The sequence below is a fragment of the Natrix helvetica genome, assembly GCF_964273705.1.
Source record: "Natrix helvetica genome assembly, chromosome: 4".
NCBI classification, from domain to species: domain Eukaryota; kingdom Metazoa; phylum Chordata; class Lepidosauria; order Squamata; family Natricidae; genus Natrix; species Natrix helvetica.
In genome coordinates this window covers 146039672-146065436 of record NC_138550.1, presented here as the reverse complement: position 1 = coordinate 146065436, position 25765 = coordinate 146039672, and the positions used below count along the sequence as shown (strand labels likewise).

The 25765-nt window shown below is 41.7% G+C and overlaps 1 protein-coding gene across 2 annotated transcripts in view; it reads right to left on the bottom strand.

Annotated features, from left to right (window-relative positions):
• GRHL2 (grainyhead like transcription factor 2) overlaps positions 1-25765 on the bottom strand; it is a 96639-nt gene that overhangs the window by 7731 nt on the left and 63143 nt on the right. Inside the window, exons 10-15 of one of the 2 annotated variants that reach the window (XM_081951188.1) lie at positions 17273-17360; positions 17035-17171; positions 14564-14595; positions 12602-12696; positions 9602-9687; positions 466-530 (exon numbers count right to left, since the gene is read on the bottom strand). In XM_081951188.1, coding sequence (XP_081807314.1) covers positions 466-530; positions 9602-9687; positions 12602-12696; positions 14564-14595; positions 17035-17171; positions 17273-17360 — 503 coding nt within the window. The remainder of the gene's footprint in view (positions 1-465; positions 531-9601; positions 9688-12601; positions 12697-14563; positions 14596-17034; positions 17172-17272; positions 17361-25765) is intronic. The other variant, XM_081951189.1, reaches the window with a different exon arrangement.

Genomic DNA, 25765 nt, shown 5'->3' with positions numbered 1-25765 from the left:
AAATTCAATATTAAGTAATAACACGTAGTCAGTGTGGTAAATTCAATTGGTAATTTCAATCAGTTTATATCAGATGACTTTTCTTACTCATTTGTGTGATCTGAGCTTTCTTGTTGTCGCCCCATCTCCCCCCGCTGGCAGAGCTCCGGCCCCTCCCGTGTCTTGTATGTCTGTTGAAGAGTCATCTGGTTTTTCTAGGAGCAGTTTATTTTTCTCCATAAAGGCCTGCGCCTCTATGGGTGTATTAATCCTAACTCTTGTCTCCTCCCAGAATATTAACATACCTTCAGGCATCAACCATCTAAACCACACCCCCTTCTGGTATAATTTATTCGCCAATTGCGATCTGGGAATCTTTCTTGCAGTGTGAGCATATATCAGAGCGCGAAAGATTTAAAAGCTTAGCTGCGGTCTCAGGACTATTTTATAAAAACACGAACTGCAGGATTAGTTGGTTTCTCTTACCCTTTTTTGCTTTTTTTATAAAGCTTTGCAATCTTCTCAGCTGGAAGGCCATATTTCTCAGAAATCTATATTTTAAAAAAGAAAGGAAAAGGAGATAGATTTATTAAAAGCAAACCTACAGCAGAATCACCGCCCTCAGTTAGAATTAGGCAATTCATGGCAGGCTACACAATGTCCCTTCTTAGTAGTGCAGAACCTGGAGATTACACTTCAGGTTCAGCAAGACACAGTGGGACTTACACACAGGAATTGGAGCCCTTTTAGGTGTAGCTTCCTGCAGCTTTTAGTATTTTAATATTTGCCTATACTACACTTTCTGCGTGGTTTCCTTCTTATGGCTTTCATCTCTACTGATTTAAAACTGGCTTCTCCTCTAAAGAATGAATTAAGATCAACTCCTCCGAGAACTGAGCCCCTAAGATCAAAAGTGAATCTCCTTGCAAGAATTTTTCAGATTAGTGAAAGTGTCAGAGGTGAAATTCAGCAGGTTCTGACAGGTTCTGGAGAACCGGTAGAGGAAATTTTGAGTAGTTCGGAGAACCGGAAAATACCACCTCTGGCTGGCCCCCGAGTGGGGTGGGAATGGAGATTTTGCAGTATTCTTCCCCTGCCACGCCCACCAGGCCACTCTCACAGAATTGGTAGTAAAAAAATTTGAATTTCACCACTGGTTCCAACTGATGCCCTAATGAAATCAGGAGCCTCAAGCAAAGCCTAAGAAAAATCCAGTTGTTTATAAGGAGTGCCATGTCGGCATGGACCAAGTGAAGGCAGCTCTGGCTTCATTTGGTTCACGCCTTGCCACTGACCCTGTTTCCCCCTCCCGCCCAAGGTGTGTCATTAGTCACAATCATGCCAATCAGCAATCATGGGTTGTAGAAATCACTCCCTCTGGCCGTTGCATGTTTCTGTGGAGATGGCCTTGACTTTAGCCAGCTAGGATGTGTTTTGACTGAGGTGCAAATTCCTCGATGCAGCTGCGAGGCTCGATTTCCCATCCCCCTGCTTATGGCAGCTCGGGAGCAGGTCAGGAAATCTTCGAGAGTTGACAGAAATCAATTTGGGAGTATACCATGATCTGATGCTGTGCCTAAATTTCCAAATGTTGAAGGTATTCTAAGCAATGGTAATACACTTTCCTTATCCAGTTGCAGCCAATCATGCTTTGGTTTCATGAAACCAGACAGATGGAAATATATGGCACAGCCTTATAGAGTGCCCAGAAGCTTCATTTGATGGAAGCTGGGGTGGGAAGAAGCTGTTCCAGGCATAGCGTTATGATCAGATTGCCTTTACAATCCCAAACCACACATTTTGGCATAAATGCAAATAAAGTTGGAATACAGCAAGCAAGATGGATCCTTTTCAGATGCTCCAGTTTTAGTTGAATCTGTGGCTGTACAACTAGTGCCCAACTGGGCATACAGAAGCCTAAAAAATAATTCCTTCTCTGTGCCAACTGGAAGTCTGGGGAGTTTACTTGGACACATTGTCAGAAAGCCAAACTGAAAAAGCTACAGCATCTTATAAAGAAGATAATGAATCGTCAGCCCTCATCCCCAAAGGAGAATCCAAATGAAGCATGAGATAACAGATCTTAGAACTTAGTTGATTCTAAGAAAATGTGAGTTATAGCAGTTCTTTCACGTATATTATAACCCAAATATTTCAAGTTATATGTGCAGAATGGAATCTTTGATCCCCATTTATGGCATTAACCAAGACTGAAGAGAAAGATTCTTGTGAGAGATTTTGCTGACAAAAGAGAAACACAAATGATTCCCAAAAATAATGGAATTAATAGATGAGGCTCTGACATACTACCCATTATCTCAACTGTTCACAAAACTCTTGGTAATAAAATATTTTTATTTAATGTATATAGCAAAACCACTACTGCCTTAATATGATTTTTGCAACTCCGTATGTCCAAGCTTTTCCTAGAATTATTCCAACAGAAAATCTCCCAAGTAACGGCTGAACATTCTTTCCCCTTCTGTGTTTCCCATATGTTCTCAGTACTGCCGTGTTTCCCCAAAAATAAGACAGGGTCTTATTTTCTTTTGACTCCCCCCCCCCAAAAAAAATAAGTTCTTGGCCTTATTTTCAGGGAGGTATTATTATTTTTGAGGTGCAGGAGACAGCGAGTGTGGTCACCTCATGGCTTCTGCTGTGTTGCAATATTTTCTGGGGAGGGATTATTTTAGGGCATGCACTCAAAAGCCCAATTGGGCTTATTATCTGGGGAGGGCTTATTTTGTTGGAAACAAGGTACCAGAATAGTTCTTCCATCTTGATAATGCTTAGAAGTTTTAATCTATCCATCTATGTTTATGCAAACTGGGAGAAGATGCATTGCAGCAAGTTCTTCACTTAAGAAATGCAGATCTCAGAATTGTTACTGCATTCTTAAAGGACATACTCCGCTGTCTTTCTAAATTTAACAAAATAACTTTTCAGGGACACTCTCAAATTGGGAAAACATGTCAAGAGAGGTTGGGGAGCGGATACAGGCTGTCCTTGGCAACCAGATTTCACAACACATCAAAGCAAACACCTTTCCCCATTGCAGGTCAACACAATCAAATTACAGACCCAAAATGAAAGGATTAAAGGATCACCTCATCTACATTTCTGCACTGAGAAAGCAGCTCTTGAGTTGGACTAGAATAGACTAGACAAAGAGAGCGGGAGGTAATATTTAAGATGCCTCTTTTTCCATATTCCTTCTTGTACCTCTTGAAAAAATTCCAGAGAGCACTTCACAGCAACAGTGCAGAAGGCTGCTGGGAAATGGCAACAGGAAAGGATATATCAGTATTTCTCAACTCTAGCAATTCTAACATGTGGACTTCTAATTTCCAGAATTCCCCAGCATGCTTGCTAGGAAATTTTGGGAATGGGAGACCACATTCTATCAAAGTTGCTAAAGCTGAGAAACACTGGATTAAATTGTTCTTTTCCTTTAGAATGGAACTTCTGATCTCCAGTGCATTCCCATTAAATACAATTCTAAAATCCTAATGGCCCATTGTGATTAATTTCAAAGTGTCTAAAACTCAACCTTGTTTTAGTTATGATCATACATTTCCTCATGTAATGCAAGGGGGGGGGGGAACTAATTGGGGAAACAAAAGAACAGGATGGATGCCTTTATATAGCTATCTTCAGGGGTGGTATTCCCTTACCTTCCCTACCAGTTCGCAAAGGTGAGCGCATGCGCCCCGTCTGGGCATACACTCAGCCTTCCGCGAATGTGCTTTGACTTTAAAAAGGGCCTAAATGGGATGGCATAGAGCCGGGGCAGATGGGCAGGGCCACCCACAAGTTCCACAACCGGTTCAGGCAAACCGATCCGAACCAGCAGATTACTACCTCTAGTTATCTTCCTAGTATGCATAAACAGGTCAAATGTTCCCAGTGTCAGGCCTGCAGTTATATACCTTTTAGGATCTTTGGCCTGCCACACTCTCTTTTATTTCATTATGCTGTTTCATTAGTGTAGTAATTGGGAGGGCGGAATAAAAAGGAGTAGAATTGTGGAATGTGTTGTTGCCATTCTTTTCTAGAAGCCCAAGGTCATCTTTTGTCTCCGCACCTCTGCACCTGACCGGAACCAGCTGGGTGGAGATGCCAGCGTGGCCGAAGAAGATTGGAGCATGTGATGGATTTATGGGTGTGGGGATAATACAATACAATAGTAGAGTTGGAAGGGACCTTGGAGGTCTTCTAGTCCAACCCCCTGCCTAGGCAGGAAACCCTATACCGTTTCAGACAGATGGCTATCCAACATCTTCTTAAAGACTTCCAGTGTTGGGGCATTCACAACTTCTGGAGGCAAGCTGTTCCACTGATTAATTGTTCTAACTGTCAGGAAATTTCTCCTCAGGATAAGATCATGAACTTTCAACTGGGTGGAATCCCAGGAAGCTTTTAGATTTGGAATTTCCACAGATGTGCCAACATGTCTGTCTTATTAAATTGGAACTTTAAGGATAGCTCTGCCTTGGATTCTGATTTAATTCTGCATGATATTTGGAACGCTGACACCCAGCTCATATTCACAATTGATCACTATCCCTACTTATCCATATTGATGGTCCAGATACACTATTATGGAAATGAAATGGTACAAATATGGTGCAAGTCATATGTTGACTTGCATCATGTACATGATGAAATTGTTGCAGATACGTACTTTCTAATTTAACAGGTAAAAGAGATTGAAGACAAACCATTTTCACAGTCAAGAGCTCACTGTATTTTTTTTTAATTCAGAACGTAACGGAAAATTTCCCTTTGCTTATGGACAGCCTGGCAGACTTTATTGAGTCCACAATTGGTGGTGAATGACTGCTCTTAATTGAAAACAATATTTATTTGCATAATGCCAATGAAAAGGAAAATACTGGCATGAAAACTAGTTATGCGAGGTCTTTCCCTGCACAATGGTTCTTTACACTTAAAGCAGACTATTAAATCTTGTTTGCTCAGTTTGGCTTTCCAGCAATTTGAAATGAATTATCTCTATAATCTTTTTTTCCTTTCTCACTCTTTTTTCTCTGTTTTTAATTTTATTGTGTATGTACTTTTAAGTCTTTTAATTCTGTCTTAATTTGTATTCGTAATTCAGCTTTGGAATCCATTCTGAGCAAAAAGGCAACTTGGAAATTAATGAAGAATCACTTCACGCCTTTCTTGTGAAGAGCCAAGCCAAGGGAAAATGGCAACAGAGAAAAGCTCTTAAGCAAGGGTGTCAAACTCAAGGCCCAGGAGCCGGAGCCGACCTGCATGGTGCTTAGATCTGGCCCATGAGGCTGCCCTGGAAACAATGAAGGACCGGCCCGCGGTACCTCTGCCAACGGAGGATGGGAGGGCTGCAGGCGGCCCTCCCAAGCTCCATTTTCACTGGCAGAGGGTTACAGAAGGTCATTGCAGCTGAAAATGGAGCTCGGGAGACTGGTTTCACTGGCAGAGTGCTTGGGCTGCATAGGCACCCCCGAAACGAGTGATGTCGAACTGGCCACAGCCACCATCTCCCCCGAGATCAAACACAACCCTGATGCGGCCCTCAAACCACCACCGACTTCCGCTCCCTCCGACAAAAATTGTTCCGATTGGCCGGCCTGGCATAATCATAACTGCTACCTCCTGGCAAACATATTTCTTAACTGGTTTTTTAGGGGAATTGTTTTTTAAATTTAATTTTATGGGATATTTGTTGGGGTTTTAAATTATTTACTCAGCTGTACAGTTCTTTACACCTTTTTTATCCTCCTTCGTATCTATCTATTTATTTAATAATTTTAATTGTCTAATTTTATAGTGATTTATATGATGTATTTCTGATATGGACTGTACACCGCCCCGAGTCCCTTGCGGGAGAGGGGGCGGTCTATAAGCGCTCAGTAAATAAATAAAAATAAATAAATGAAATCAAGTTTGACACCCCTGCTCTTAAGCAATGTTAAGGGACTTTGTCTTGCTCTTCATAAAGATAGAAACAGCAGTGCTGCCCCACAAGCAAAAGCAGGAATAATTTTGTCATGAAAACAGGAGGCAGATAATCAAAAAATATTCAGTTGGCACCGATAGCAAGCAGATTCAATAGTTGTTGTTTTGAGCATTATGGATATGGTGGCAAATTATTGCAAGCCAGGGATCTGAGTCACTGCTTTTAATTACTTACTAGTGATTTCTAGCTGTCAATAATGACTGGTTAGACTCTTAATAACAGCCCCGAGTTATCCAATTTCCAGAATTGTTTTTCTGAACTATACGGTACTTAACAAATATTCTATTTAGTATGTAGTCCTAGAAGTGATCAATCGTGACTGCTCTTTAGAAGGCCAGATCCTGAAGATGAAACTCAAATATTTTGGCCACCTAACGAGAAGGAAGGACTCACTGGAGAAGAGCCTAATGCTGGGAACAGTTGATGGCAAAAGAAGAAGGGGACGACAGAGAATGAGGTGGCTGGATGGAGTCACCGAAGCAGTAGGTGTGAGCTTAAATGGACTCCAGAGGACAGTAGAGGACATGAAGGCCTGGAGGAATGTTGTCCATGAGGTCGCGATGGGTCGGACACGACTTCACAACTAACAACAACACATACATGCTTTATTCTGAGTATGTATATGTCCCAAATATGACCCTTTATATAGTCCTCTTATACCTTACGATTAAACAGGTCCCTCTGATTTTGCTGGAAGGCGGCTTTATAACAGTGTTTCTCAACCTTCCCAATGTTGCGACCCTTTAATACAGTTCTACATGTTGTGGTGACCCCCAACCATAAAACTGGTGTCTTGATTCCTAAGACCATAGGAAATATGTTTTCTCCGATGGTCTTAGGCAACCCCTGTGAAAGGGTCATTCGACCCCCAAAGGGGTCCTGACCCACAGGTTGAGAACCACTGCTTTATAAGGTTTTATAAAGAGAAGTGGGACAGAGTATTTCAGATGGAGATATTTGCAATTTCCTGATAAAATTAAAGTTCTGTCCCTTCAAAATGGAACATTGCCTCTCATTTGATGGTGCATTACATTATTGTTCTTTTCAACTTATTAAAAAGTTTTATCCCCCAAAGTCTGAATGTTATGTTCAGCAATCTTATTCTTGCTTTTTCTGAGCTTTTGACAATACAATGGCTACCTGTGAGAGCTCCTGTTGGAACAATTGGTTTGCAAGGGTGCCATATTATTTTCTTGTCTTTGGAAAAAGCAGAATGAGACGATTTACTGCCCATTCTTCTGGTGTGCTATTGTAAAAGGACAAAAAATGATGTGAATAATAAATATAAAAAAATACTGTCAAGTATGGAAAGTTTAGGTGAGCCCATAGATCAAAAATTGAAAAATGGGAGAAATATGCAAGTTGTAAACAATAGAGCTTTTGCTTTATGATTATGGTGGGTTGTAGTCCTGGAAACGTCGCTACGCTTAAGGTGCCAAGAACTTCCCAACTCAAGTGGGCATAAATCTATGTATATGAGTGTGCAATTTTAAGAAAAAAAAAACATTTTATGTTGCCTTGTCAAAGTATAACATATATCTATGAAAGGTTTCCTTCCCTTATGGGAAGTGAAATATGAAGGTCATCAAGATGGCACCGTTGCAAAGATTTGTAACATATCTGTAGCACGTTTGTAGTTCAATGCAGCATAAATTTCAAAAGCGCATAGGTTAAAATATTTCTGCGTTCTAAACCCTACCCTTTCTGGCAAGCAAACCCATTTAGCAAGAGTATCAATGAATGTGATCTATTTACTCATTCCCCCTGCCTTTCATGATGGGATTTTTTAAAAATACACCAGAAGGAACATAAAGTAATGTATAATAAATTATTTTTCATAAATACAATAAATAAAGTACAATACTTATTTAATTATTATTAAAATAAACATGTTCATTTACAACCTACAGGAAATAAAGAAACTTGACTGTAAAAAAACCAACCTAATAAATTGTTCAAATAAATGGACAATATTTGAATCAGAGCAAGACAGCGTTATTCTAGGCACGGAAGCCATTTAGTTCAACCAATTTTCATCTTTTGTGCCTATTGGGATTGAATACCCCAGGAAGACCTGATGCATAATATAAAACTGGGGATTTTTCCAGATTTACTGCTTCTCCAGGAGAATTTTTGCCCAGGTTTGGTGGGTCCACCAGTTGTGTGTCATCTTGGACCAGAGATGTCAAAGGGATGGATGATACTTTTCTCATCTCTTAGACAAACTGTTGCAGTTTGAAAATAGCTCAGAACAAAATTATGAAATTGCAGTAGAATGTACCTATTTTGGGACAACTTCACTGGTTTCCAGGCATAATTTATGGTGTTGGTTTTTGCCTATAAAATTCTTTTTAGCACAGGCTCTTGGTAACCGCGATTGTCTTTTCTAGGAGAATCCACCACTCAATACAATAATACAATACAATAACAGAGTTGGAAGGGACCTTGGAGGTCTTCTAGTCCAACCCCCTGCCTAGGCAGGAAACCCTATACCATTCCAAACAAATGGCTATCCACCATCTTCTTAAAGACTTCAAGTGTTGGGGCAACACTGATTTGGACAGGAAATTCTGTGGCTATCCATCCTAGAGAGATTGGGGGGAGGGGGAGGGAAGGATGGGAAGGCCATTCACATTGGAAGAGCTTTACTGTTGAGGGTTAAATAAAACACTGATTTTTATCCTTTAAGAAACCAGTTGGGGAGTTTTAATGGAACATAGCAGCGTATTTTAAAATATTTTAATACTTAAAATTGATTTTACGGATGTTTTAAGCTATTGAGGTGAGCCATGTAAGAATTGCCTGAGTAAGCAGTGTACACATAATCAATCAGTCTGCTCTACAGTCTTTCTCAGCAAAACAATTTCACGTTTTCATCATCCCTTCTCATCTTATGCAGTCAAGAATTCTATTTGTCACCACCCACCAACATTTTGTTTCACTCTTTCGATTTTTGGAGTCAATTTGCCTAAGATATGGAATGCAGGAAAGAGTTATGGAAAGTTTTTTAAAAGGAGGTGGCTACCACAGGCTTACTTCACACAGACTTAGAAATCAAGAAAAATAGGGATGAATTTCAAAATAATTAGAAAACAAATTGCTTTTGAGACAATATTGAGATTAGAAACAATAAATATTCAACGTTTCAGGTCCAATTTAAGGTATAAGAGATTTCTTCCTGCCAGTCCTGTCAGATTGATATTTTTAGGGATTAGGGGAGAATCTCTTATACTCTTTCCAGATAATCATTGTTATGGCTGATTTTTTTTCAAGGTTCAAGGACAAAAATAAAGAAGTCACTCTAATCAAAAAGGACATGAACTACTTCAAGTTCCTCTTCAATCTGGAACAGCTTCTTGGAAAGAGATATCAGTAGCCAAGGATAATTGCAATAAACAACTCTTTTCTCAACACAAGTTGAATTTATGTATGAGATAAATATTTTGTTCATTAATGTCATTTTTCTGCGGCATTTTGGTTGGTCTTGAATAAACGTTCAGTCATTTTTAAGTTTGTATAGATATACAATTATTATTTCTTTTCCTGCAATTGCCCCAGAAATCAAATCAATTTTTGTTGCTTTAATACAATAAGATGTGAGATGAGGCAATAAATACTTACTGCATCCATAAGTCCTTTTACTGTGGGAGATTTTAACATCAACGCATCAAACACTTCATCTGCTTCTTTCCTCACGTACAGCAGAACTAAAAAAATAAAGAATCAAACTTTGGAGAAGACATTTAACAGTTCCACAAATGAATCATTTCCCTTGGACGGCAAGTTCTTTCTTTCCACCAACTGACAATTGAAAAAAGCCAGACACTTCTATTAAAAATAAAACTATCACAGAAAATAAGTATGTCATGGGGCAAGAGGGATATTAGCTGATTTGGAAAGGGTGTCCTTTTTTCCCTTCCAAGAAATTTTGTTAGTGAATAGCAGCATTTCTTAAAACTTTTAGAACTTCCAAATCAATTCATGGTAGTTACACTGGAGTTCTCTATAGAATTGAGCTCTTGAAGTTCTCTAAAGAATTGGATGATTTGCCATCATTGATATCAAATTTACCAATCAATAACTAAAAGTTTTATTAACTGGTAAAGCAAATACTCAAATCTGATAGAGTGAATTTTCAAATTAAGTACAGGTAGTTTTCAACTTACGATAGTTCATTTAGTGACTGTTCAACGTTACAGCGGCACTAAAAAAAGTGATGTGATAGTTTTTCACATGTATACCCGTTACAGCATCCCCGTGGCCATGTGATCAAAGTCCAGCAACTTGGCAACTGATTCATTTATGATGGTTGTAGTGTCCCTTGGTCACTTTTTGCAAGCAAAGTCGATGCAGAATCTCACAACCATGTTACTAATTTAACAGGTGCAGAGCAGTGGTGGGTTACGACCGGTACGCCCCGGTACGGACGTACCGGTGCCTGCCAGGAGCACCAGGTACCATTCTGGTATGGTGCTCCGGAGGGCCCGCCCGCCATCCTTACTTGTATTTGAGCTCTTCAGGGCTTCCGCGCACATGCACGGAGCGTACTGCACCTGCGCGATGTTCCACCGAGCAGCTGGAGTGTTGCGGAGTGTCGCAGGCGGTAAGTACGCATGCGTGCACTGCATGCATTCATGTGGTGGAAGCCGGGACCCGTTGCACTGTACCAGTTGCAATGGGATCCGGAACCCACCACTGGTGCAGAGATTCACCTAACAACTGTGGTAAGAAAGGTTGTAAAATGATACAAAACTCACTTAAGAAATGTCTCACTTAGCAACAGAAATTTTGGGCCCAGTTGTGCTTGTAAGTCTGGACTACCCCAGGGGTAGGTTTCAAAATTTTTTACTACTGGTTCAGTGAGAGTGGCTAGATGGGGGGGCATATGACTGAGTGGGCGTGGCCAACTTGATGTCACTCACGTATACTCAGTCACATGGCCCCGTCACCAAGCCATGCCCACTGAAACGGTGGTGAAAAGTTTTGACCAGGGGAGGGCGGCCTCCAGCCTCGCTGGAGCTAAGGGAGCGACTGCAAACTACCCAGTAAGGAAAAAAAAAAATGTCCTCTCCGGCCCCCAGGAACACTCTGCAGGCTTCAGCAGGGCTGGGAGAAGGTAAAAACACCCCCATTTTTGTGAAAAATGGGCTATTTTTTGCAAAAACGGGTGTGTTTTTTCCCTTCCTCCAGCCCTGCTGAAGCCTGCAGAGTGCTTCTGGAGGCTGGGAGAAGGGGAAAATGCCTCCATTTTTGCAAAAAGCGGCCCACCTCTGGGACCTCTCTGCAACTGTCATGCGCACACATTAAAAAAGGGGGGGGATAAATTTTTTCAATGAAGATTGTTCTGCGCATGTGCATAACAGAAAATAAAGATGGCGGCACCCAGGATAGAAATGGTACAATGACATGTCCGGTCGAGTTACTACCTATTCGGCCGAACCGGGCCGAACCAGTAGGAACCCATCTCTGGACTACTTGTAGTGTGGTTGTAAATCTGGACTACCTGTAGTGTGGTTGTAAGTCTGGACTACCTGTAGTGTTCTAATAAAACAAGATAAATCACCAAAATAGTTTTTTCATATTGTCCAATAGTCCCTGCATCATTTCCAACATGAGGTTTCAACAGTAACATCAACAAATACAGATGGTCCTCAATTAAACTCTACCCATTCAGCAATCATTCAAAGTTACGATAATGAAGAATGAAGGGCATTTACGACAGTCCTTGTACTTGCAACCCTCACAGCATTCCGACTGTCATGCGATTGTGATTCAGGTGCTTGGCAATTGGTTTACAATTCTGAAGTTGCCGTGTCCCGTGGTCACATGATTGCCATTTGTAACTTTTACTGCTTGCTTCCAATAAAGCAAAGACATTGGGGAAGCCAGCAGGAACTCACAAATGCTGAGATCATGCAGGATTAGCCTAACTATGGCAATTGGGATTGCTATCATAAATCGTAGTCATGTGATGTTGCATTCTATGATACAACCACATTGCTTATTAACGGAGTTCACAGTCCCAATTACCATCAGTAAGAAAGGGCTACATCAGGGGTGGGTTCCAGCAGTCACTACTGCTGGTTTGCTCATGGCGCACCACGTGCGTGCTTTGCACTTCATGCGCACTGTGCGCACATGCACAGAGCAATAAAAATTGCTCTGCGCATGCACAGAAGCAAAAAACCAATATGGTGGCGCCATAGGTGCCGCCAGGAGAACCAGTTCGGGGGGGGGGGGTGGCAGGCCTGGTCGCTGCCGGTTCCAGCAACCCAGGCCACCAAACTACTACTGGTTTGGCCAAACTGGTCCGAAGTGGTAGGAACCCACCACTGGGCTACATGTAATTTACTTATAACATGCATTTATGTGATTTTGTGATATACCCTGGATTTGAGGTTTTGAGCCTGGCTATTTCTCAACTATGTCCCAACCTCTAACCAAACTTCCAAAAGCCGCCAAATGTATTGGGCTATCATTTGCATCTTCTGAGGAACCGCTACTCACTACATCTTGGAGGCTTCCAGTTGGGAAAGTGCTGTGTATTTTACGTAGTTGATCATCAATTGCTGCAAGGAATATAAGACAAAGACAAATTTAAGACTAAGAACAAATAAATACCTTTTTTTGTTCCTTCTTCTTTTATTTGTTTCAATGGTGGTGGAACAAGGTCCTCTTCAACTGCGCGGAATATCCGTTTAGCTAGAATACTGCCACTGAGTAGAAAAACAAAAGGAAACAGTTTTGTAAATTAATCAAGATACAATAATTGTAGGACAAGGAGTAGCAGAGCCTGGAGGCAGAGTCAAAAGAGGAATAAGCTTAGAATCTTTGTGTAGTTACCAACAGACTAAGTACAAAGTTCCTTGAACTCTTACCTAGCATCAAATTAGTGCTTTTTGTTTAGTAGATGGCCAATAAGCATGAACAATAAATCAGTTTAATTGGAACTTTACACGTGATCCTCGTCTTTTGCATTTGACAATAATCCATCTCCTTGTTCAGGGAATGATTGCTGATCAAAATTAACTAAAGCTAGAATATCCATCCAATGGAGTCTCCACAAAGCATACTTTTTTAAAATGAAAAAATCAGCACCTTCATACTAACTGAATCTGATGTAACTTTATTTGATAGGATTTAAATCCTTCTTGCTGTGGAATGCATATTGATAAATATCAATGCAAAAGCTGCATGGATCTGTTCTCTATGCTGCCATTTTAATTCTCTTTATTCCTTGACAGCAGCCATCAGGCAAGCTGAGTTTAGTATAATATTTGCCCTCTGTTTAAAGCATTCAAAAGGTAGCATTAATTCTGACATGTATCCTTTGGCTTTCTCTCCAAATTGCAGCTAATTATTTCCATCAAACATCATGTTATAATTTCACCCAGACCATATTAAAACATAATAAACATAAATCAATTCATCGTTTACAGAAAAAAAAATCAAGATCAGCCTGTTTAGTGAAATGATGAAATAATTTTTAAGAAAATGCTGGCACTTTTGATAGGCCTGTTCTAAGAACAAGGTACTGTTAATTCCATGGGCATAAAACTGACGTATTATCTAAACTAACAGCTAGAGATGTTATGTAAGATGCTAGGCACAAAAAAAGTTAAGACTATAAACCAGTTTTATACTTATATATATTACCAAAACTGGAACTCTGAGGAACTAAGCTTCCATTTATTTATTTGATATAATTTAGAGGCTTTCTGATTTCAAATTTCTCTGAGCAGCTTGTGCTTCAAAAGCAAGAAACACTAAAAATTCCAAAGCAGATAATAGATATGAAGAAAAAAAATTATACATAACAATAAAGATTGACCTACAGAGGGTTGCCAAACTCACATCGTCACGGCGGCATCATGTGACATATTGGAACTTTCCCCCCCTTCTCTAAACTGGGCGGGGGCATGGCCAGCACATAACTCATCCGGCCCATGGGCTGGGAGTTCGATACCCCTCACTATATGGATTTCTGGAGGGGATCCTGCTCCAGAGAGCAGGCTCTATGACGGAGGAGTTATACATCCAAGTCCTAGCAGATCACATTGTTTAATTGTGGGGATCTGTTTCAGTGTTATTCATAGATATGAAGCAATTTCTACTCTAAAGGTCAATAAGGCAGCCATGCAGATCACAGGAAGGTAAGCGGAGCTAAGAGGAAATTCCAACAATCACTGAACTCCAGATGATTTACCAATGATTATTTTCACAAAATATTTCAAAATTGGCAAGCTGAACTGTATTTTCTTAATGTGCATTATTCAAGTTGTTAAACAAAAATGTATTAAGTCTTCCATGATCCGGAATTCGCTTTGCCTTGCTTCAAGTGTCCTGGTGTGGACATCTTTTTAAAGCATACCTAAGCCAAAATTATATTTCGGGAGGTGCAGATTATGATACTAAATATCAGATCATTTCTATCAGAAGCAATAAAAATTCTACAACAAAAGAAACAGCACTGTTGGGGGGTGGGGAAGAGCTTCGATTTGCATGAGAATTTTCACGTTTATATTAATATTTTGTGTAAGGGGGTTGGGTTCTAAGTTACAAAATGTATAGTAAAGCTCATACCCTTCTCGTTCATCATCGTTGTTATAATAAACCTGCAAAAAAGAACAACAAACAGATTTATAGTTAGGGTGTTTCCAGGAAATCAAGCAAGAGGACAAGCCATGCGCTTGTTCTTTTTCACATAAATCAGTTGCTCATTTTCTTCAGTTTTGGCAATGCCCCCATTCGTTTTTAGAGGACTCGTGAGAAAAAAAAGTCTCTGACAGGTCATGTCTGTTCAAAGTTTAGAGTTCTTCCATTCTCTGCTGCTTGTTTGAATTAAACAAAGTCAGGTAAACACAGTTGGTTTGTCTGCCAAAGGTGTAAACTGCTCTGAAAAAAATGGATAGGATGGAATTCTTCTCTTTCGCTCTGTATTTCCTTCCATCCTGGAAGAGTCAATACCCTTTAAATCTGTGGAGAAGATGTGGCTGTGCTTTCATATGAAAAAAGAAATGGCTTAAAACAGGAGTGGTCTGCTATGGGTTTGCCCGGTTTAAGGAAACCCATAGCTAACGTTATGGCCAGTTCAGAGAACCTCCAAATCCCACCCCTGGCTGGCCCTGCGCACCACGCCCTGCCCCTGCCGCCCCACCATGCCCCTCCCAGGAGTCTCCACGCAGCCCATTTTGGATGTAAGGTAAGTGCAGGGCCCTCAGGGAGGGGAAAAACGGGCCTCCCGGAAGGCCTTGGGATCCCGGGGCAGGGAGTTTTTGCCCTCCCAAGGGCTCGAAGAAAGCCTCTGGAGCCTGGGGAAGGTGAAGACGCCCCCCCCTCCTGTCTTGGTGCAGGAGGCCAACTACAGCCACTCCCACCATGGCCATTCCCACCCAGCAACCAAGCAGAGAATCCATTGCTGAGATTTTTGAAGCCCACCCCTGCTTGAAAAGAATACTTTCCAGCCATATTTGACTTGATGCTAGGCAATTTGACATTTTAATATGAGGAGGAAGACACAGCATTTTCTGGGACAGGGGTCACATTTGGCCTTGGAGGACCTGAAGAACAAAGGATGCACTAAAATTGGCAATTTCTGCTCATTCCGTTGAGAAGAGTTTGCAACAGTTTCCCCTTGGATTTCTTCATAAAAAGAGACATGATCAAAGGAGCCTTAACATCTCAGCTTTCCTTCTTCAATCTTGGAAAATATTTTTTAGCTGACAGTAACTCTGTTCATACCTATTAAATAATAGTAGATTAAAAGAAACATTTGACTTTTGTCCTTTCTGTTTTAAATTGGGTTAGGCTGAGCAAAAGAGCTGGATTTTGATAGCTCAACTCTTAGCTCTGTTCAGTAGATTTAATTTCAGTTGTGATCCACACCTCAAAGACAGAGGATGTGAGTGGCATACAGAAAGTTCTCTGTTCAATCTTTGGCAACCAGATGAAACAATGACATGAATGAGCCTTTGCAGATTCAAGATTGCTGTTCTGACCCAGGCTTCCTTAAAAAGCATGAAGCAGAGTCTTGGTCCCAGCAAAACCTCTTTTATTTACACGACTGTGAATTCCTTTCATTCACAGTTTGCAAGGCTTAGCAAACAGTCTTTCAGAAGAATGTTTATCAACACGAACCTTATCTCGTCTGGAGAGCTGCCAGATAACTAGTTTCCAAATGCAGGGCAAGGCGACACTTGGCACAGTCTCTTATAGTCACAAACAGAACTTTCCAATCTTGAAACGACCAAAGGAACGAATTGTTTCCTGCAAAAGCCCACACCTCATTCGCTCCTCTTTTGTTTCCTATGGGGGGGACCAATCACCTCCAAGGTGTGGCTTTACTCCCAAGTCGTCCCTACTTTCTTAGTTGTTCTTGTCTTCTAGCAGCTCTGCACATGCGCACACTGGGAACAGGCTCCAGCTGTTCCTCTGCCTTACTGCTGTCTAGCTCCCTCTCTGCCTCTGACGCAGAGCCCTCGTCTGAGCTTTTCTAAGCCCCCAGGTCTGGCCCATGTTCCTCCCCAACCTCTGCACTGTCCGACTCTGCTGCCAGCTCCACTAGCCACCGGCGGGCCACAGCAATTGCCACCACCATTCCCTAGTAAGCTCTACTGGCTTAGTTGGTGAAATAATGTGATCTGGAAGAAGATAGCTTCATCTTTATGTCAGTGGACTCCAGTGGTGGGTCGCATACCGTTCCGGTACGGTGCTCCGGACTCCACCTGCCCGTCCGAGCTCCTTACCGGTCTTTTAAGTCTTCAGCGCTTCTGCGCATGCCGCATACAGCACCTGCGCGATGCTTCGCTTAGCAGCTGGAGGATTGCGGAGGCTTGTGGAAGCGCTAAGATGCATGTGCACGCTGCGCACATCCATGTGGATGCCACCAGGCCTGTTCCAACTGTACTGGTTGGAACAGGATCTGGAACCCACCACTGGTGAACTCCCAAAAGTTATTAACACAGAATGGATCATGCTCATTTATTTCCGAGAAATAGAGGATGGACGAAACGGTTGCAAGGCAGGATAGACCTTCACATTGCCTGATTTCTTACCTGTCCAGCTCTTTGGAGATTGCCAAAATGAACATCTGGTATGAAAAGAACAGGCTGGGACTCCAGGTCAGCCATAGTTTTGAAATAGGTGATGTCACTCTTCTTTTGGAGAGGCACAGGAGTCAACTTCCCTTCTGCTGTTCAGAGAAAATGGAAGAGGAGGTTACTGACTGGGAAGACATTATTAACACCAGACGGACCACAGTATTGACCAAGAGAAAAAAGTTTGCATCCTCACCATTAGGGCCAGTTGTCTGAGAAACTTGGCCTTTCGATTTCTTTCTGTTTTGCTTTCTTTCTTCATCCCGGATTTTCCTTTCGGCTCCCTGTGACAAGAAGCACAGATTTGTAAGTGGCTGTTGTGTAGAGCAGGGGTCTCCAACCTTGGCAACTTTACGACTTGTGGCCTTCAACTTCCAGAGTTGCTGGCTGAGGAACTCTGGGAGTTGAAGTCCACAAGTCTTAAAGGTTGGAGACGCCTGGTGTAGAGGAGGCATTTGTCACCACGAGTGGGCTTATTCTTACTAGTTGTGATTATTTCTGGGGTTGAACATTGGTCTGATTACCAATTTATTATGGTATTTCTGGGTTTTTTTTGTTTTTTTTTGTGTTCCGAGCTGTTCACAGAATATGGTTTTAAAAATAAAATTCAACATGATAGCAAAGCCCACACTTTATGCATGTTACATATAAAGGTAAAGGTTCCCTTCGCACATACGTGCTAGTCATTCCCGACTTTAGGAGGCAGTGCTCATCTCCATTTCAAAGCCGAAGAGCCAACGATGTCCGAAGATGTCTCCATGGTCATGTGGCTGGCTTGACTAAATGCTGAAGGTACACGGATTGCTGTTACCTTCCCACCAAAGGTGGGTCCTATTTTTTCTACTTGCATTTTTACATGCTTTCGAACTGTTAGTTTGCAAGAAGCTGAGACAAGTAACGGGAGCTCACTCGTTTACACGGTGCTAGGGATTCGAACTGCCGAACCACTAACCTTTCTGATCGACAAGCTCAGCATCTTAGCCACTGAGCCACTGTGTCCCTTTTATGTATGTTATACATACAAAGCACATAAAAAATAGCCAAAGCTTTCATTATGTTTGCATGGCCATCATATTGACTTTTTAGCCACACCCTCAAGCACTCCTGTTTGTGATATAAGAGAATATTTATAGCTCAGGGTTGAAATGAGAGGTCCTTGGTACTTTTGGAGCTTGATTGTTTTCATGCAGACATTACATTATCCAAACTAGGTAAGATCATCAGCACTGTTTGTGTTGATATGGGTGTACTGCCCAGGGTCCTTTGGAGAAGGTTATAAATACTGTAAAGCAAACAAGTAGCCAAACAGAACTAAGAAATATTGAAATGAGGCTATATATGTGTTATATGTGTTACCTACGTATTTAATTATTTAACTGTTTTATGTATGTATTTTATAACACATTTTAGTGACTGTACACCGCCCCGAGTCCCTTTCGGGAGAGGGGGCGGTCTATAAATAACGAATAATAAAATAAATAAATAAATAGCTACGTTGTAGGAGTTTTTGAGGCACTGGTTTGTTCAGATTATTTTATTTGTACTTTGACTGTGATATGTGGGTAGCAACATGCCACGAAATTATTTTTCAAAGATGACAAGCAAATAGAAAATACATTTGATAAATAAAGAAAATAATGAAACAATTAATATAGACACATAAGAGCCGAGGTGGCACAGTGGTTAGGAGGTAGTATTTATTTATTTACTGCAGGCTACATCTGTTGACTGCCGGCTGACTGCAATTTGGCAGTTCTAATCTCACCAGGCTCAAGGTTGACTCAGCCTTCCATCCTTCCATGTTCCCTTTAAAGCAACTATAATAACCAAAGAGAGCCTGTTTGATGTTCTGGTTAAGGCACCAGGTTAGAAACCAGGAGACGGTGAGTCCTAGAGTTCTTTTAGGAACAAAACTAGCTGGCTGACCTTGGTAGATGACTTAAAGCCCTCCCCCCTCCCCAAATAAAATTATTTTAAGAAATATGCTTAAAATGATCTCTTTTAACTCAAAGGAATAGCTTGCTAGTTCTGATTCAGAAAATAAAATTGGTAAGATTTAGTAGGTTTCATAATTAATATCAGCAATTGAAATGCCTTCTCAACAGAGTACTTTACTCCTTTGAGAGTAAACAACTGAGAAGGAAGCTATTGACCAAAGTTAAAATTGTGTCTGCCTGCCTGCCTGCCTGCCTGCCTGCCTGCCTGCCTGCCTGCCTGCCTGCCTGCCTTCCTTCCTTCCTTCCTTCCCTCCTCCTCCGTCTCCTCCTCTTCCTCTCTCTCTCTCTCTCTCTCCCTCCCTCTTGCAGAGAGGTTTTTCCATAGGCGTGAAAGTAAGCACAAGGCATATGACTCTTGGGTTTCAGCACTGCCTCAACTTCCTCACTGCTGTCACAAAAATCATACTTGGGAGGTTACCCCAAGGCAAAGCAAGCTCAGTCATTTATCCATTGCTAACGCAGTGGAGTCAAACTACCCTTTTGTCCATCACCCCAAGCAGTAATAATACTGAAAATCTTAGATGCTCTTCATTCTATCATGCTGTTCTCACTGCTTGAGACCAGAACCTCTATTAAATGGCTATAGGATTCTGGCTTGCACCCCACTGCCTAGAACTTTGCTGTGCTCTTTAACTTGGTGCCAAGCTGGTGAATTAACAAGCTACCTTCCCCGTAGCATTTTATTCCCCCTTAGCATGAGATGGGGAAGGGGGATTTATAAACCAATGGGAAGCCATGGGAAGGCTTTAGAAATGTATGATGCCAAGGCAGGGGGTTGCAGGATATACAGCGCCATGCTGTGTTTGAAATGGCTAAACTTTTAATGTTAATATTTCACAAGCTTGGTTAGTCATCTGAATATTTTCTTAAATCATTCCAGACCCTAGCATGGTAATATTGAACATATTTTTTGCAAAAACGTATGCACGCATACTGTTCACAGTACGGCGTCTTTGCTTTCCTTCTTTGCTTTCTTCTTAATGCATAGAAGTGGGAATATACATTCAGTGTGCTAAAATACAGTTTATCTGGAAGGGGGCTGACATAGGGGCATCATATATCCTATTTTAGAGAAAACCCCTCTATTCCAAGGGCTGATTACCTCAAAACTAAGATGAAGTATCTCATAAGAATGAGGTGCTTTGAGGTTCTCCTCCCAGATATAGCAACTGGACCATAGACTGGCCAACTTTGCAGGTCCTATGGCATAGGTCTTTCCTACTGTGGTAAAATGCCTTAGGATGACAATTTCTGGAATTTTCAGTAGCATGATCAACAGCTGTGGTAAGTACTATAAAAGTTGAAAATTGGTAGACAAAAAGATAGATACAGATATTTTAGGTAGAGATAGATGATGGATGGATGGATGGGAGGGTGGGTGGATGGATAGATGAATGGATGGAGAGATAAATAGAGATACAGACAGACTGACAGGCAGACAAACTGACTGATGGAGCTCTTATTCAAGATGGATAAGTAATACCTTATCAGAGTCTAAGTCAAATGTTAACTTTGGAAAGTTTTTACTGCAGAGGCCAGATGGACATGTTCTATCACCCTGATGTCACCAAGACTACTTTTGATTTCTATAGTTTAATTTCTTGAGTCTCTCCGGGATGGCAAGGAAATAGAACAAAGATAAAATGATGCAATAGTTGTAGGAGCAGTACGTACATAGTATTTTAAAAGACCATGATTTATGACACAAACTCCTCCACTCCAGTAGTTGAGAGCAGCTTCTGCCTACAATAAATTAATCTTAAATTTGCTTGGTGTCAGAGCTGAGTTTCCTTGACAACCTGCCTAGTGCTATTTAAGGCCTTTTTTTTTTTTTTTTTTTTGCAAAGTACAATTTTATGGTAATAAGGAATAGCTAGCTATTCTCCAGGAGGTGAAAGGGTTTTAAGAGCAATTGAATTAACACTGAACGGAAACAAATCTCTGCCCTGGACTGTCAAGCTTTAATGTGAGTCAACTGCATTGCAAATTTAGACACAGAACAGCCTCTGTTTTGCAAATACAGCGTGAATTTATGGCAGTCCTTTTAGAAATGGATTACATTAAAAATATATTCAAAATATCTGGAATACTGCATTCAGTTCTGGTCGCCACGATGTAAAAAAGATGTGGAGACTCTAGAAAGAGTGCAGAGAAGAGCAACAAAGATGATTAGGGGACTGGAGACTAAAACATATGAAGAACGGTTGCAGGAACTGGGTATGTTTAGCTTAATAGAAAGAATGACTAAGGTAGACATGATAGCAGTGTTCCAATATCTCAGAGGTTGCCACAAAGAAGAGGGAGTCAAACTATTCTCCAAGGCACCTGAGGGCATAAAGATGATTAGGGGACTGGAGACTAAAACATATGAAGAACGGTTGCAGGAACTGGGTATGTTTAACTTAAGAGAAAGAAGGACTAGGGGAGACATGATAGCAGTTTTCCAATGTCTCAGGGGTTGCCACAAAGAAGAGGGAGTCAAATTATTCTCCAAAGCACCTGAGGGTAGAACAAGAAGCAATGGGTGGAAACTAATCAAGGAGAGAAGCAACTTAGAACTGAGGAGAAACTTCCTGACAGTTAGAACAATTAATCAGTGGAACAGCTTGCCTCCAGAAGTTGTGAATGCCCCAACACTGGAAGTCTTTAAGAAGATGTTGGATAGCTATTTGTCTGAAACGGTATAGGGTTTCCTGCCTAGGCAGGGGGTTGGACTAGAAGACCTCCAAGGTCCCTTCCAACTCTACTATTGTATTGTATTGTATTGCATTGAGATACCTGTAAAAATGACCTGAAAACTGCATTCAAAGCCAATTGTGGTGGCCCCTGTCCTCATAGGTGAAAGTCATTATTGTCAAATAATGCCTATTCTGTAGGTGCTGCATTGATTGCCCACACCCCTAAACTGCAATAGATGAAGTTGGAAGAGCCCTCCCCAAAGGCTATTCCTCTGTGATAGCCGCCTCCTATTGGCTGGATCAATGGCAACTCACTCTGACTTCTTTTTATTCTGCAGAATCTGTTGGCACTGATGTTGTCCAATTTATTTAATGGTATAGCCACCTGTCCCACCTATGCAGTGGTGGGATTCAAATTTTTTCACTACCTGTTCTGTAGGTGTGGCTTTGTGGGCGTGGTGTGGCTTTGTGGGTGTGGCCTTGTGGGCATGGCAGGTTAAGGATACTGCAAAAATTCCCATTCCCTGCCCACTCCTGGGGGAAGGTTACTGCAAAATCCCCATTCCCTCCACACCCCACTAATCTGCTTTCCAGCTCTGTTCTCCTGTTCAGGGCAACAAAAGAAGATCAGCTGGGAGCCAGCAGGGGCGGGGCCAGCCTATTTGCCAGTTCTCCAAATTACTCAACATTTCCGCTACCGGTTCTCCAGAACCTGTCAAAACTGACTGAATACCACCTCTGCACCTATGTAACTCTGAGTGGTGGCTTACCACAAAAGCAACAGCAAGAGCACTAAAAATATAAATAAATGTAACAAGCTCACAAGCATACTACAACCACCATTAAAACTCAATTAAACGCTAAAAATAAAGACCATCAGCAAGTGAATAAAAGCCAGACATTCTATTCAGTGTAAGTATTGAGGTTCATTACTATTCTGAGACCCACACCCCCAAGCATGATGGCACATCTATGTCTTCAGATGCTTTCTAAAGACTAGAAGGGCAGGGGATAATCTAGGTTCTGTGAGAATGATGTTCCAAACATCAGGCACCATAGCAGAAAAGTTTCTTTTTCCGGATCCTTCCGGTGACATTAGTTAGCAAACAGGATCTGTAACATGTCTGTGCTGCTGGATTTGATACAGGGGTGGGCTGCTCGGGGTTCGCACGGCTTTGGGCGATCCGCTAGCGAAGATTCTGCATGGTTCAGTGAACCAGCAAATCCCACTTCTGGCTGGCCCCACCCATCCTGTCCTGCCCAACCTACCCCTCCCAGGAGTCTCCATGTGGCCTGTTCATCATGCCAGGTAAGTGCAGAGCCTGTGTGGAGTCTCACGGGGGGGGGGGGGATGAGCCTACGGGAGGTTCCAGAAGTCCGGAAACGGTGGAAGTAGTTTTCACCCTCCCGGAGGCTCAAAGAAAGACTCCAGAGCCTGGGAAGGTGAAAAATGTCCCCCAACCGTGGTTCAGGAGGCCAGCTAGGCCACGCCCACCATGGCCACATCTACCCAGCAACAGGGCAGTGAATCTTTTGCTGCAATTTTTGAAGCCCAACCCTGATTTGATAGTATGAGTAGATGTAAGCTGGAGAAAGGGAGTCCCTCAAATACCATAACCCCATGCCACACAGGGGTTTACGGGTCACTACTAGCACCTTGAATTGCACCTGGAAGCACACTGATAGCAAATGTATCTTGCAGAGCAGAGGCATAACATGAACTGCTTGGAGTGTATATTTTGCACAAGCTTCCAAATTCTCTTCAAGGGCAGCCACCAGGTAACCAACATTACAACAATCTCCAGAATAGATTCAGAAAATAAGCCATGTCTAAGAGCAAGGCCTTCTGTTCCAGGAAAGAATGCAACTGGAACACAACATGAAGCTGTGCAAAGGTCTTCCTGAACCCACAACTCTAGATAACCCACTTCATCCAGGATCTTTTGAAGATATTGTGAGACCATCTTCTCAACAATGTTCCCTAAAAGAGGGAAGGTTGGATCCTGGATGATATGTAATGTAGTTGGATTTAGCAAAGGTTTTTTGTTTTTTGGTGAAGGGATGCTTTTTTGTGAAGAGATGCTAACCATCTCTCTCAAGGATCAAACCCATCCCAGATTAAAAAAGTAAAACTGCATCCTAGGTATCTCCAAAGAAAATACCCACTACACTAAATCTGGAGTCTAACTATGGTGGATCTGACCATGTTGGTCTAAAAATTGTCTTGCATATTTTCTGTGTAGCCCCACAGATGGAACCTCTGGCTCCCCCCTTACAGAGGAAGACCCAAGTCTCCTTAAAAAGGGTTACTGGACGGATATACACAGATATAGTAAAGGTGGAGAAGTACTTATGTTTCATCCTCCTTACTGCCACAAAGTAGGCTAAATAGTGGCTCTATTCCATGTTTCGTTGAGTTCATATTTTGTCAACTTCCAGCAGTGTCCTAGGCATTTTTTCATCTGTCTCCCTCAATTCCTCTGTAAACCAAGAGGGACTAATGGAATCCAAAAATAGAAAGAGTCCGCATTGGCAGGATCCAATCTAAGACCTCAGCATCCTCTTGTTCCAGGTTGCAATTGAGGCCTGTATCAGTCCATCAGGGACAACCCAAGCTGCCTCCGAAACGTCAGTGTTGATTAGTCATCTTATCCCAGATGACACTATCCGATCTTTGAAATCATAGTTATAATTGATTTTACCCATTGTACTTTTTAACCTGTTTCATTTTTAGGCCTTCTTTTTGTGAACTGCCATAAATCCAGGGTGATCTCCAGCAATGGCCATTGATTTCAAAATGACGGGAATGCCTGGCCAATCAAAGCCCTAGCTGTCTTCACATGTGTGAGATATGTACTGTATGTCATATGTGTTTGCCATATGAAGTCAGTGACTATCACTGCTCTCTTTCATTTCTTTGGAATTCTTTCCTTGCGGCATTTCTTTTTCTTTTTTTCTTTTCTGTCAGGCTGCAACATATTCTGGATATTTTATAACACATCCATTCTTCTTCATTTTATATTATTGTAGTTTATTTCTATCTTGGAGAAATGTAAGCGTTTAAAACAAACTGAATAAGAAAACAAATATCTTATGCCTATCACAAAGAACTAGCCTACAACTTACATGGTTGCAATGAAGACAAGGTGAGGAGTGGAGAAACTATTTATGCCATCTGGATTTCTTTGGAAGAAAGACAAGATATAAAAATAATAAATAAAATATTCCTTAACCCTCCTTTTCCACAATATTTATTTATCCAAACTATCAGTATTTTCACGCTATGCCACTAGATGGCACATGTGGATTTACAGAGAGAAAACGAATACAACATAGGCCCCAGGTTTGTCCTAACCTCCACCTCTGCTGTTGTTAAAGGTAAAGGTAAAGATTCCCCTCGCAAATATGTGCTAGTCTTTCCCGACTCTAGGGGGCGGTGCTCATCTCCGTTTCAAAGCCGAAAAGCCAGCGCTGTCCGAAGGCTTCTCCGTGGTCATGTGGCCGGCATGACTAAACGCTAAAGGAGCACAGAATGCTGTTACCTTCCCACCAAAGGTGGTTCCTATTTTTCTACTTGCATTTTTACAAGCTTTCGAACTGTTAGGTTGGCAGAAGCTGGGACAAGTAACGGGAGCTCACTCCATTACACGGCGCTAGGGATTCGAACTGCCAAACTGCCGACCTTTCTGATCAACAAGCTCAGGGTCTTAGCGACCATGTCCCACTTTGCTGTCATTAGTTCTGCTTAAATGCCATTATTTGCTCCCTGTAGCTTCTGATCGTGTAACCAAGGCAGCCGAGTGAAAAGTTATTTGAAGGCTTTTTACTTCCTGAGATGAGAGACAAAATTGAGTGTTTTTCCCCTCACATACCTCACATCCTAGAAGCTGATTTAATGTGTAAAGACACCTTCTTCCACACTTGTGGGAATAGTACCTACTTCCATGATGACAAACCTATGGCATACGTGCCACAGGTGGCACCCAGAGCCATATTTACCGGCGCGGCAGCCCT